Source organism: Drosophila obscura, unplaced genomic scaffold (assembly GCF_018151105.1).
Source record: "Drosophila obscura isolate BZ-5 IFL unplaced genomic scaffold, ASM1815110v1 contig_73, whole genome shotgun sequence".
Classification (NCBI taxonomy): Eukaryota; Metazoa; Arthropoda; class Insecta; order Diptera; family Drosophilidae; genus Drosophila; species Drosophila obscura.
In genome coordinates this window covers 1,146,133-1,158,958 of record NW_024542865.1, presented here as the reverse complement: position 1 = coordinate 1,158,958, position 12,826 = coordinate 1,146,133, and the positions used below count along the sequence as shown (strand labels likewise).

At 48.4% G+C, this 12,826-nt stretch overlaps 1 protein-coding gene across 2 annotated transcripts; it reads left to right on the top strand.

The window, feature by feature from the left end:
- The first annotated feature begins 287 nt into the window (after positions 1-287).
- LOC111065126 (probable ATP-dependent RNA helicase CG8611) lies at positions 288-11,121 on the top strand. Of its 2 annotated transcripts, XM_022353127.2 has the most exons (5): positions 289-437; positions 499-2,291; positions 3,020-3,447; positions 8,783-8,972; positions 9,076-11,121. In XM_022353127.2, the coding sequence occupies exons 1-5, from the start codon at positions 369-371 to the stop codon at positions 9,344-9,346; spliced, it is 2,751 nt and encodes a 916-aa protein (XP_022208819.2). In that variant the 5' UTR covers positions 289-368; the 3' UTR covers positions 9,347-11,121. The 2 variants fall into 2 exon arrangements, with proteins under 2 accessions (XP_022208820.2, XP_022208819.2); XM_022353128.2 differs by lacking the exons at positions 8,783-8,972; positions 9,076-11,121 and adding an exon at positions 4,185-4,267 and having other exon boundaries at positions 288-437.
- The last annotated feature ends 1,705 nt before the right edge of the window (positions 11,122-12,826 follow it).

Genomic DNA, 12,826 nt, shown 5'->3' with positions numbered 1-12,826 from the left:
AGTATGTGTCGACATTGACCTTCTTTTTTCGAAGCTTATTCTATAATTAATCCAATAAAAAGGGGTTCCGAAAACTAACCAATCTTGTACAAAACTTATTAATGAATTGCAAAAACATATTTGATTAGGTCTGAGCGGGCTAAATAGCTAGTAATATGAAACCGAATATTAAAGTCGAGGAATATCAACGCATCTTGTCGTGTCCGTCAGTATATTTACGGTTTATTTTGATAATGGCAAGGTATATTCCGGTATATTTCTGAGGGTCTGGCGGTAGATTTTTTCGGAAAGTGGTCACACTATCCACTGGCGCGCACGTTTTTTAATCAAGAATTTCAGATTAATTTGTAAACCCAAATGTTATAAAAATGGTGGACAACATATCGCTGAATGTGAGTGCCAAGGCCTCGGCCGGGAAGCTGCAGCTACAGCAGCAGGTGAGTGTTGCCCCAAGGCACATGCGTGACAGAAAACTCAATGTGTGGCCTTCCGTTTCAGAAATCCGCGCGACAGCCCGTGAGGAAACGCGCTCCAGCGTCCAACAATTTCGATTTTCAGTTCAATGCGGAGAAGCCCAAGGTGAAAGCCATAGTGGTGCGGCGACGGGTGCCTACCAAGGTGCAGGCAAAGGCTACGCCTGCTCCTGCTTCTGCTCCTGCTGCTGCTCCCGCTGCCGCTTCGTCGCCCGCTGGCGATTTCATGTTCAATGCCACCGCAACCCAACCAGCTAACAGTGCAGCCCCAAAGCCCAGCCTGGGCCATGATCTAATGCTCAATGTCAGCGCAGCGCCGGTGGCCGCCTCAGTGGCCAAGACCAAGCCCAAGACCACGAGGGCCGAGCGCATGGGCAGCAAGAAACGCAGCAATCCGGTGTCCAAGCTGAGCGAAGAGCAGCTCAATCGCGCCCTGAAGGCGCGCAAGGGCCAGCCGGAGAATCCCAACAAATTGCCACGCGCTGGCGACATTTTCAAGGCGCAAATAGAGGAGGAGCGAAGGAAGAAGATGGCAGCAGAAGAACCAGAACGGGAGGAGCAGTCGGAACAGAAGCAGGCGGATGCAGCCAAGACATCCGCTGCTGCCCCATCGGTGGCCAATCGTTTTCGCACTAAGAAAATTGGCCTGTTCGACCAGAGCGATGTGGAGGCCCTCAAGCAGCTGGGCCAGCGGATGGTGAAGCCCGTCAGGGAGACAATATTCGCTGGCAGCAAAGTTGCGAGTCTGGGGCTGCATGCGCATGCGGTGAAGAATCTGGAGGATCTGCTAAGCATCACAGAGCTGACGACGGTGCAGCAGAAGACCATACCGCATGTGCTGAGCGGCAAGGATGTGCTCGTGCGCTCCCAGACGGGCTCCGGCAAGACACTGGCCTACGCCCTGCCGCTGGTGGAGAAGCTGCAGGGGCAGCTGCCGCATATCAAGCGCACCGACGGCGTCGTGGCCCTGATCATTGTGCCCACCCGCGAGCTGGTCGTGCAGACGTATGAGCTCTTCCAGAAGCTGCTCAAGCCCTACACGTGGATCGTGCCCGGATCCCTGCTGGGTGGGGAGAGCCGCAAGAGCGAGAAGGCGCGCCTGCGGAAGGGCATCAATGTGCTGGTGGGCACGCCGGGCCGCCTGGTCGACCATCTGCTGCACACGGCCTCCTTCAAGCTGTTTCGGCTGCAGTTCCTCGTGCTGGACGAGGCCGATCGCCTGCTGGAGCTCGGCTACGAGCGGGACGTCAAGCAGCTCGTGGAGGCCATCGATAAGCACCGGCTGGAGGCCCAGGGACAGGACGAGAAGCTGCCGCAGCTGCAGCGCCTGCTGCTGAGCGCAACGCTGACCGCCCAGGTCCAGGAGCTGGCCGGTCTCGCCCTCAGCGATCCCCTCTACATCGACAACAGCGACGAGGCGGCCAGTGCGGCCCTCAAGAGCAAGGAGGGCTACCAGAAGGACTCGATCGAGGCCCAGCTGGACCCGGACGATGGCCTGGGTGAGTATCAGGAGGATGTGACGGGCGTGCTCAGCATCCCAGAGAATCTGCACCTGAGCTACATCGTGGTGCCGGCCAAGCTCCGACTGGTGGCCCTCTCCTCGCTGCTGGCCAAGGAGCTGGCCGCCAGTCCCAAGCAGTTCAAGGCCATCATCTTCATGAGCACCACCGAAATGGTGAACTTCCATCACGACATGCTCAACGAGGCCCTCACCCGGCGCGTCCTCGACGAGGATGACGAGAAGATCAAGGAGAACGACGAGGACTCTGACGAGCAGGACACCAGCACACCGCTGCTCCAGGGACTGCGCTTCTTCAAGTGAGTGCAGACTGGACGGGGGAACAGGGGAAAGTACTTTGTACTTTTGCAAGCATTTACACCCGCCCGGGAACATTTATACGAGTGAAGACTGTAGATTGTACAAATTGTTGATGCCAGACAGACAGACAGACAGAAATCGGAGGCTGCACGGATATTTCTGCATAGTGCTTTCCTTTAGAGGTAGAATCTTTAAGGCCGTAAGTTCGATTGTTTTCGGATATGGTAGGACTACTTAATAACTATGCAAATGGGTAAACAACTTTTTTAGAATTTTACTTTGTCATTTTTAGTAAAAACAAAACGTAAAACCAGAAAGGAAATGCCCATAAATAGTAGAATTAGAAGCAAGAAAAAACCTTTCTTGTTATTATTTCTTCTAAAAATCCCCTAAACTATTCAGACTGGCAAAAATGTGCTACTATTTTATTTATATTATTTACCAACTTGTAGCCCAAGCTGCCTCCTACATGGCAATTAATAGTTAAAGCCAGAAGAGGCTGTTTTTTTTTTCTAAGTCGTATATTTAATTCAGATATCTTGGTGTAGGTGCTACAGTAACAATTAATCTCGAAATAGCTCGGGAATAGTTCAGTTCAGGGCCATAGAATAATGCTCTGAATAATATTCTCGTAATATTTGTATAAATGATGGATAAAGCTGCCAGAGCATTAAATAGCTTTCCATTCGGTTCAGTCTCCATTTACACTTTCCTTTTGCTTTTGCAGACTTCACGGCTCCATGACCCAGACGGAACGTCAGGGCGTCTTTCGAGGATTCAGGGACTGCGCCAGCTGTGTGCTTTTGGCCACCGATGTCGTCGGCCGTGGCATCGATGTGCCCGACATCAAGCTTGTGATCCAGTATACGCCGCCCCAGACCACGGCGGACTTTGTGCATCGCGTGGGAAGGACGGCGCGGGCGGGCCGCAAGGGCAGGGCCGTGCTCTTCCTGGCACCAAGCGAGTCGCAGTTTGTGCGGCATCTGGAGAACAAACGCATCCGCATACAGCAGGGCGACATGTACGCCTATCTGCAGACCCTGCTGCCGCTCGACGATGAGGCGCGCACCGTTCAGGAGGCGGCGTCCAATCTGCAGCACAAGTTCCAAACGCTGCTCGAGGACGATCGCGAACTGCATGAAAAGTCCTGCAAAGGTAAGGATGCCCTTCACTTTGCCTTCCCCCTCTTTGATGCCCCCCAGTCAGTGTCTCATTTGGCCAGTTCCCATGGCATTTACTTTTCCAATTGGCCCGAATCCCGGCACTCGCTGGACTCTCTCTCTCTCTCTCTCTTTGGGCAAACTAGCAATTTAATTCTTTCACCAAGAGAACATTAACTTTGTAATTATGATTTTTTACGACACAATTCTCGACGCGACGCGATGCGACGGTCTTCAGGCCCGCGGGTCGGGTTCGACAAAAAGCAGAAATACCGACAGAAACGGGGGAAAAACACACTCACTCACTCACACACACACACACACAAACGCTCTATTTTTCCAATTATAAGTTGGACGTACTCTGGACGCCACCCCCCCACCCAGCTCTGTGGGTCCGTAGGTCTCCTGCCCTTCGGACCAGCCAACCATCATCGACGGGGCAACGCGCGTTAAAAACACAAAAATTATTTCATATTTGAAGTTAATTTCGATTGCGTGTCAAATGGATCCACTCCACGCCACTCCACTCCCCCCCCCACCCAGCTCTGTGTCTATCTGTCCAGCCGTTCCGCCTATCCTTCCACCCTTCCACCCTCTTCAATAGTCAGCCACTGCGGCAAGTGACCAGCAGCGACTCCTTTCATCGTTCTGATCCTTTTCTGTTTTTCTGCTTGTTTTTTTTCGTTATTTGTATTTTCTTTCATATTTTATTTTATTTCCCTTACCCAACAGGGAATGCGAAAAGGGGTAGCAGTTCTTAGCAGTGGGTCATATCCGAATATCCATGCATATGGTAGAGCAGTAAATGCAAATTCTAGAGCGTTCGGTCTAGGTTGTAATTAAAAAAATGTAGGCAAAACAAAATGGTGTACTACGTAAGAGTATGCTAGATTTAAAAAATAAAGGCATTATTTTTTGTAAAGGAAAGCTGATTCCGGGGGGAAGCTAGTTAAAAAATGGGCTCTACAAGCCGTTACAAATCGCACTCCCATTGCAGGGTACGCCAAGTGCGGTTAGCCATAGATTGTGTTTCCCATTAGAACTGTCAATCCCCACCCAATCAATGGTAATGTTAATGTCCTGTTGAAATTGTAATTGCAGCCTTGGATGGGATAGGACAAAAAAGTTAATTAGATGTTACCAAGGCCCTGGCCAGCAGCGGCAGCAGCAGCAGGTTGAAGGGTTGTCCGAGTTGTTTCGCCACCTCCCAAGGGTGGGGTTGGTAAAGAAAAAAAAAAGGAGGACTACAGAAGAACTTTTTCCCATTTTTTCCCCGATTGAAACATAAATGGAAAAGCTCAAGGAGGGACCACCAAGCAAATAGGAAATGGAATCGCTTCTAATCGAACGACGCCCCCAAATGGAGAGCAGAGCAAAAAATGAATGCAAAATGAATCACAAGGAAGGGGGGGTGGGTGAAGGCGACTGATGGCGACTCGAAACAGGAAACGGAAACTGAGAAAAATAACCAAATGGCTTTCAGCCCAACTGCAAAACAATAGAAAGACAGCAAGCCAAATATGATAAAGGGGGGGATGTATGTAAAAGCAGAAACAGCGACAGCGACAGCAACAGCAACAGAAGAGCAAACAGCAAAGAGAAATGGAGAAATGGAGAAAGGAGAAAAAGGCATGACTAGAAAGAGAATTAGCTGAAGAGTAGAGAAGGAGAGTCGAGTCGAGTCTGTCAAAATGGCAACTCCAATTGCACTTAAGCGCCGAGTCAAGCGTCAAGGCAGGAAGCCACTTGGTAAAACTTAAGAGCAGCAACCGAAATGGGCGAACGGGGTGCACTAAAACCAACACAGGCAGAGACAGAGACAGACTCAGATACAGATACAACCTGGTAGATAGAGAGGGAGCGAGAGATCTATGTATGGGGGGATGCAGTTTGCTGCTGCCTGCCTGCCTGCTGCTGCTTTGCTGCGTCCAATCAAAAAGCCATTAAAAAGTATTACGCTTGAACAAAACTGTACAAAGCAGCAGATAAAAGCAGTTAGAACAGCCAACAACATCATCAGGGGAGGAGAAGAAAGGAGCAAATGTGGAGAGGCAGAGGAGAGAAGGCACCAAAATATGGGAGGGTGCCAGAGTAGATAGTTCTGTGTGTGGCAGTGGCACTGGCACTGGCACTGGCACTGGCAGTGGCTGTGGAGTCCAGTGTCTCAAGTGAAGTCCCTCGCATTCCATCGGTAATTGAAACAATTTTCAAGTTGAAATTCACTTTTTCTTCTACGAATCCAAAGCGGTATAGTGGGCTGTGCTGTGCTGGCCTGTGCTGCCAAGCTTTCAACGTTTCAGTATCTGCCACAGATGTGTTTGTGTCTCCTCCTCGTGTGGTGCTGCAGTGCGTATCAAGGGTGCAAGGCAATGGCAAGGCACATCTCAAGGGGAAATGCAGGAAATACATTCATATATTTATCAGGCAAAAGAAGGGTACCCATGCCCAACAATAGTAATGGATTCAGTACTTTTTTAATGAAAACAAAGAAACGTTTATTCTTCGTATATTCGAATAAATCCTTTTAGAGACTCTCCAACAAACCTGAACCGACTGATGTTTGCCTCGTTGCCGTGTGAATCCATCGACCTAAGCATCAGTTATAGGGCTTCTCAAGAGATTTGTCATAATGGTAAAACAATTTGAAAAAAAAACCCGTCATATTTTCTACCACTTGCAATGCGTATGAATGTCCCATTGGCCCTCAGAGAAATGTCCATATAATTGATATATTCATTTTATGCTTTTTGTTCGGTAGTGGATGTCTCTACATTGTTTTATGAACCCTTTTAAATATAGTTATTTAGCGAGAAGTGTACCCCTGTGGCCACCCAACCACCAACTCCACTGAGGCACTCACACCCCCTGCCCCTGCCCATCTTAAGCCAATTATTAGCTGCTATGTGCCCCCGTATCACATGAGCGAACCACCGCACACAACGGCAGGCGACTGCCTGCGAAAATCCAACGCGAGTGAAACCCTTCGACAAAGGACACAGCGACAGAGAGGGAAAGTGAGAAGGAGAATGAGGGAGGAGGATTAAGAATGAAACTGAAAATGAGAAGGACACAAAAGCAAAAACAATCACAACAATTTGCCACGCCTACACCGCAACAACACAAAGCAAATGAAAACCGCATGGACACGCGCGCGTCGCTTTATAGAAATATCCGCTTGCGTTTTTGGCCGCCGGTTGAGCCGTTGAGTCGTTGAGCCGCTGACGTGCGCATTAGCCACACCCCACACCAGGGACTCCACTACACTGCCAGTGGCAGTGGCAGTGGCAGTGGCGGGGTCACCACCCCACTCCAATCACGCTCAAATTCCTTTCCAGCCGAGACAATGGGCCAAAACGACAGGCAGGCAGGCAGGCAGGCTGCAGGCAAAGTAGCATAAAAAGCCATTTTGTGCGGTTTCTGTGGTGAATTCAGTGGAGACTAAGAGACTAAGGGGAGACTGGGAGATGGGTGGGCGAGTAGTGGGTATATATTCTCTCGGATGACATTTATTTTATTCGCTACTTCCGGCTGGCAGACGTCTCTAAACATCCGCTGCCGTCATACTTTTTGTTTATTTAATGTCTGCCACTTGACTGTAATCGCATTTGCGGCAATTAAGCCAGACCCAGAGACAAGGGCTTGACTTTGAGACTTTCGAGAGACCCACACAAAAAGGACCAAAGGACTCTGGACCGTGCGAGTGCGGATACGGCGCACGATTACGGACTGAACGGAGACCGAGACCGAGACGAGACGAGGCGGCTGCTGTGAGTTAATTGGTTGGGCAGGAACAGGAACGTCTTTGCATCCATCTCTGGTCCGGCTACCACCCACACCCTCCACTTCCCTTTCGCCCTTCAACATATCCACCCCAGGATATAGCTTGGTCATGGTGGGTGTGGGTGGCTGGGGTGGCTTTGGTGGCACACTTGGTGGAGCTTGAGGTGTCTGTGTGTGTGTGTGGCTGGGATTTGCGGCTAGCGGCTTGCGGTTCCTCGCCCCTGCTACATGAGCAATCAATTATGAGACACTAAAAAGGAAATGGAACTGCTTCATTTGGTTAATGATACTTGTAGCTGGAAATTGTTTTTGTTTGGCGTTGTGGGGGTGCCAGGGAGCCGTAGGTATATATAACTATGGTAATCGACTGCAAAACATAAAATCTGAAGCCGGAAAAAAAACACCAACAGAAACGTTTCTTAAAAGTATTCAGTGGCATAAAATCGAGTTGGATCTTCGCTATTCCGCTTACTTTATAACGTTCATTTTATTTTCTAGCTTTTCTACATTTTAATGCGGTAAATCAAATGCACTAGAATACTCTCTTTGTTCGACTTAAATTATAAATTTTTATATATGAATTGCACTCCATTCAGCATCATAATTAATGCCATATAATTAAGCTGCTTGTAATTTCGATCCATGAAAATTGCCAGTAAGATTTTTGGTCTGAGTCTCGTTGCCATTCAAAATTTGTTTGTATACGTAATATCTAAAATATCGCTAGTTCCTATTCCTCTTGGTAGATCAATTCAGTTCGATTCTGTAGCCCTCTCTGAGGTTCCTCCCAAATGTTGCGGTTTCCACATACATATGTATGCATGTAGTTGGATATGGATACAATTATCTCCATCGTACCGTACACACTCCTCTGCCTCTCCTCTCCTCTGCCACTTCACATCTGCCTTCTTTTGCGATATGTAGATATGCCGTGCTGTGCCTTGCCCTGCCTTGCCTTGTACACTTTCGTTGCATTTTTCATTTCACATCAAATTTACATATCTCACTTTCGCTGTGGCTGTTCTCTGTCGCTGTTCGCTGTCGCTGTCTCTGGCAGAGATGCTTATCTCGGGGTAACAATTGCGGTCTTTGTTTGGTGAGTGCCACCGCAGTTGGTAATTTGATATCATTGTTGTATAATTTGGATTTGCCTGGCATAAGTGCTGCGTAATTAGCAAGGACATGCCCATAACACCAAACGGAAAGGAAAGGAAAGGAAAGGAAAGGGGAACTGAACTGAACAGAACCGAACCGAACCGCACCGCACAATGGGAGAGACGACATGGATGTGAAATCCTTTGGTGACATTGCTCATTTGTCATCTTAACAAATTTATTTTGTAATGAATGCCACAGACACATGCACACATGCATACACACTCACACACACACACACACACACTGCCATACACACACACACAAACACATGAGGCAGAGAGCACTTAAGCCAAGACATCAATTAATTCTAAAAGCATTAACATGCTACATTCCTCTCCCTCTCTTTCGCTCGCTGTAACCTTTGTTTCCCCTGCTCTTTTGTTTGACTTGCAGCCTTTGTGTCCTGGATGAAGTTCTATTCGACATTTCCCAAGGAGCTGAAGCCCATCTTCAACGTACGCATCGCCCACATGGGACACTTTGCCAAGAGCTTCGCCCTCAAGGAGGCACCCACCAAGTTCGCTGGCAAACATGCAGCACCCAAGGCGCCGCCACCCACCAATCGACTGACCTACACGGAACGGTAAGTTATCGATAGCTTTCAAGGAGTTAAATAACTAAAAATCCCCGAAATTCCCATGCTATATGCTTGTTAATCCGTTGCCATATCTCTCATACCTTTGCAGCGATCCCGAAAAGATGCAGCAGGAGAAGCGCAGCAAGCGACGCATCTACACGACCACAGTCAGCGGAGAAGTGCGTCAGATGCAGCCAAAGGACATCCAGAGCAAGGAACAGAAGAAGGGAGGAGGAGCCGGAGGACCACCTCCAGCAGGAGGTGCCGTTGGTCGTAGTAGCTTCATGAAGAGCTTGAACAAGTCGAGGGCCCTGAATATATCCGAGTTTGATAGCGGCCTGCCATCGGTGGGGCCGGCCAAGCGACTCAAGAAGGCGTAGTGTGTAGTCCGTGGAGTCCCGTCCGGTTACGTCATCAGGTGACCAGACCGAGAGGAGTCCGGGAGGACACATTGCTCCGGCAAAGCTCTCCGGCCACTTTGCGGCTCTTTATGCGCGCCATTTTGTTCCCGGCCCGGACGGCCGCCTCTTCGCCGTGCCTGCTCAAGCATTTAATCGAAAAGAATATTGCTCGGCCGGCTAAGATAAGAAACCCAACAAAAAAAAATAAGTTTATGTATAAGGAAAAACTCTAGCAAAAAAAAGAAAACGAAAAATGAAACGCCAAACGAGATGCGCTCATAAAAGTTTCATTTTTCTCAACTTTTAAGCCCGGACGTCCTCTGGGAAAAGTTGTGTGAAACCCAGCGAGCAGGCAGCATATTTTAAGCTCATCCTCCCCACACTTCCCCATACTGTTCCCCATACCCTTGCAGAGAGTATTTTAATTTTGTTTGTAAATCCACAGAAAAGGGAGCAACCACAATGCAACATAGTACGAGTACCTTCTGTATATATTCTCGATCTATATAGCCAAGTCTGGGCACAACTAATAGCTGTAACTAATTACTAAATTTATTTCTAAATTCAATTTCGGGCTGTTGCTTTGCACGGACTCCACTTTATACTGCACGCCAATTGCCTTAGTCAGAACAGACAAGATTGGACCACTATAGTCGCATCTATTTCTGACGAATAGTATACATAACGATTATATCTTATAGTGGGAACACAAAGTAACTTCCATCTGCAAGAGTATCAAACACTTCGGCCCACGTTGCTCGCTTTCCTTTCTTGTTTTATGATTACTTTTCCCTCGTTAACTTGATGTAATATATAGATATATATAATATTTTTTTTATATTCTGCTCCCTGTTTTTTTTTGTATTTTGTTGGAAAATATTAGAAATCCATTTTCCGCTCACTGCAGATTCATTCAGTTTTGAAAATGTCAGAGAGTGCGGTCCGAGGCACGGCTATGGGGCAGGGCAGGCAGGAGCTGGCAGGCGGCACGTGTTGCCCTGATGGCTGTGCCTCGCCTTTTTATGCAACTGAAGCGCATAATTTGTTGGACAAGGCATAAATAAATATCAAAAACATATAAACACTCGCCCCACGCTCACCGATTTGTTTTTCCTGGCCTCGTTTATGGCTTAACCAACTTTTTTGTTACTCTATTTGGCCAGGACACGTGCCTGTTCGGTGGCAGGGCGGATCGGGGCACTGGGTATTATGGCCCTTAATAGCGGCCTCTCAATGAACGAGTGGCCCCCCCCTAATTAGACGCTCAACGATTGATTTTTAATTAGGCCACAGGCCTAGGAGGGGACGCTCCTTTAGCCTGTCGCCTGTCACTCAAAGTCAAAGTCAAAGTCAATCAAGCATGAACAATCCAGTCGGGCCCCCCAGTCGGTTCCTAATTACGTGCGAGTGTCAACATATGATTAATATTTGTGTATAAATGGGTCCATTAAATGGAAACCCCTTCACAAGTGCGTGTCTGTATGCCTGTATGTACAGTAAGTAATAAATAAGAGGTGGCTTGGGCTTTGTTCAGGGTTCGGGTCTGTGGTCATGCGTATAGCGGAAGTGGTGCTTGGGATGGTGTGCCATTGGTGGGAGCTTCGGCAGGAGCACCAAACTGGAAGGCAACTCGGGGACAACTTACCTTACTTATATTGTAATGTCAATGGCTTGGTTCTTGGTTTTAATACTTCTTTAATTTTATTTACTATCTAAAATGTAGCCTAGGATTAATCCTACATTGCAATAAATGTTTAAAGCCAGAGCAACAAGGCCTTCAGGCTGGCTTTTCTTTAATATTCGATCGAGATAGTTCGGATTTTAATTTGCAATTTAATTTGTAGCTACCATTGCAGCTAAGGGATGTGTGGTTACGAATATATATCCAATTAAGTATTCAGCTTCATTCAGCACAAGCAACTCCCTCGACAGCTAGCACGTATTTATTTGTATTACTATTCCACTGACATCCATCAATGGCTCGTAGCACCATTGAATCAGCTTCAATGGCAAAGTCTGTAACCTTCAGAGCTGATGGTTTCCCGCTGGCTTGACATCTGTTGGTAATATCCTCAGACCGATGCCCTGAGCAGGCGGTAAGCCCAACCATTTGATTGGCTTACTTTTGCGCACATTCAATGCGCTCGATGCTCGCCCGATCTAATTGGATCAGCTCCTGCCATGAAGATCCCCCTCTACTGCCGTGTCGCGGAAAGCTGTCTCGTTAGTTACCCTCTCCGCCCGCACATTCTGCCCACTCTGGAACCCTGGAACCCTGGAACCACACAAAGGGTGGACTGTGGAAAATTGTTAATGTGATTGCACTAATGGCTCGAATTATAGACGCATTAGGGTAAATTAAAATCAACCTCGGCAAGCACTCGGCCCACCATCATTGCCAGTGCGAGTGGACGTGGACCCCTCAATGGAGTGTCCCAAATGGGGCTGCTACTGGGACTGTGACTGCGACTGCGACTGGGACTGGAACTGGGGTTGGGCTAGGGCTAGGGCTAGGGCTATAATAAAGTTGTAGTGGCTGCATTAACAATGCCATTGTCGGGCTCGGACTCGGACTCGGACTCGGCGCCTTTCATGGTGTCACCCTGGTCAGGTGCAAATGTTGCATGCTTTTTATTTTATTTCACTTTTCTTTCTACTTTTTTTCAGTTCTGTTTTGAAAGGATCAGGAGAGGGTTGGGAAGTGTACGACCCAAAACAGCTGTCAACATTTTTGTCGCCCCTACCCTCCTTCCCGGATTTTGACCAAATCGAATGTGGCCCACGGCGTTGACAATCGGGCGGGGGCGGAGTGGCTGAGTGGGCTGTGCCCTAAGTGACAATTATTTGAGCTAGTTGTTGGTTTATTTCACTTAAGTGTTGGTTACCGTTCGCGATTGGTTTGGCGTTAAGTGTTTGACTGCTCGGCCGTGCGCCAATTACGTTGCGTTGCGTCCGTTTCCGTGTGTGGAGCACGTTGGGGAAAATATCGTTTATGTGGCATACGGAATAACGAAGGAAGATGCACTCTGCATGTGCTCATAGACAGGCTCCAGTTGAACCTCCCATGATGTGCCACCTGTGCTGTGCTGATTCGTGCTTCCGTCCTACGCCCAGCAAGACCCGGCTTGGGTGCCTGTCCCTCGCGTTAAAACCCAATTAATTTCAACGCTCAACTGGGGCGATATTTTGTGCGGCCCCACGATCATCTGTCAAAGAGCTGGCTTTCTGGCTGGCTGGATGGTGACCTTCCACTAGGCCGGTGGGGGCTGCAACTGAAACTGCAACTGGGGCCTGCTGGAGACTTCTACTAAAAAAAAAAGTCCTTAATTGTTTGCATTTGTGTTGCAATTTAGCTGAAATCGCGCCTCTTGGCCAAATTGTCTTTAAATTGGCAGTTGGCGCTGTGCGCCATAAATCCAAGCAGCACCCGACCCCAGACCTCCACCCTGGTTTGACTGC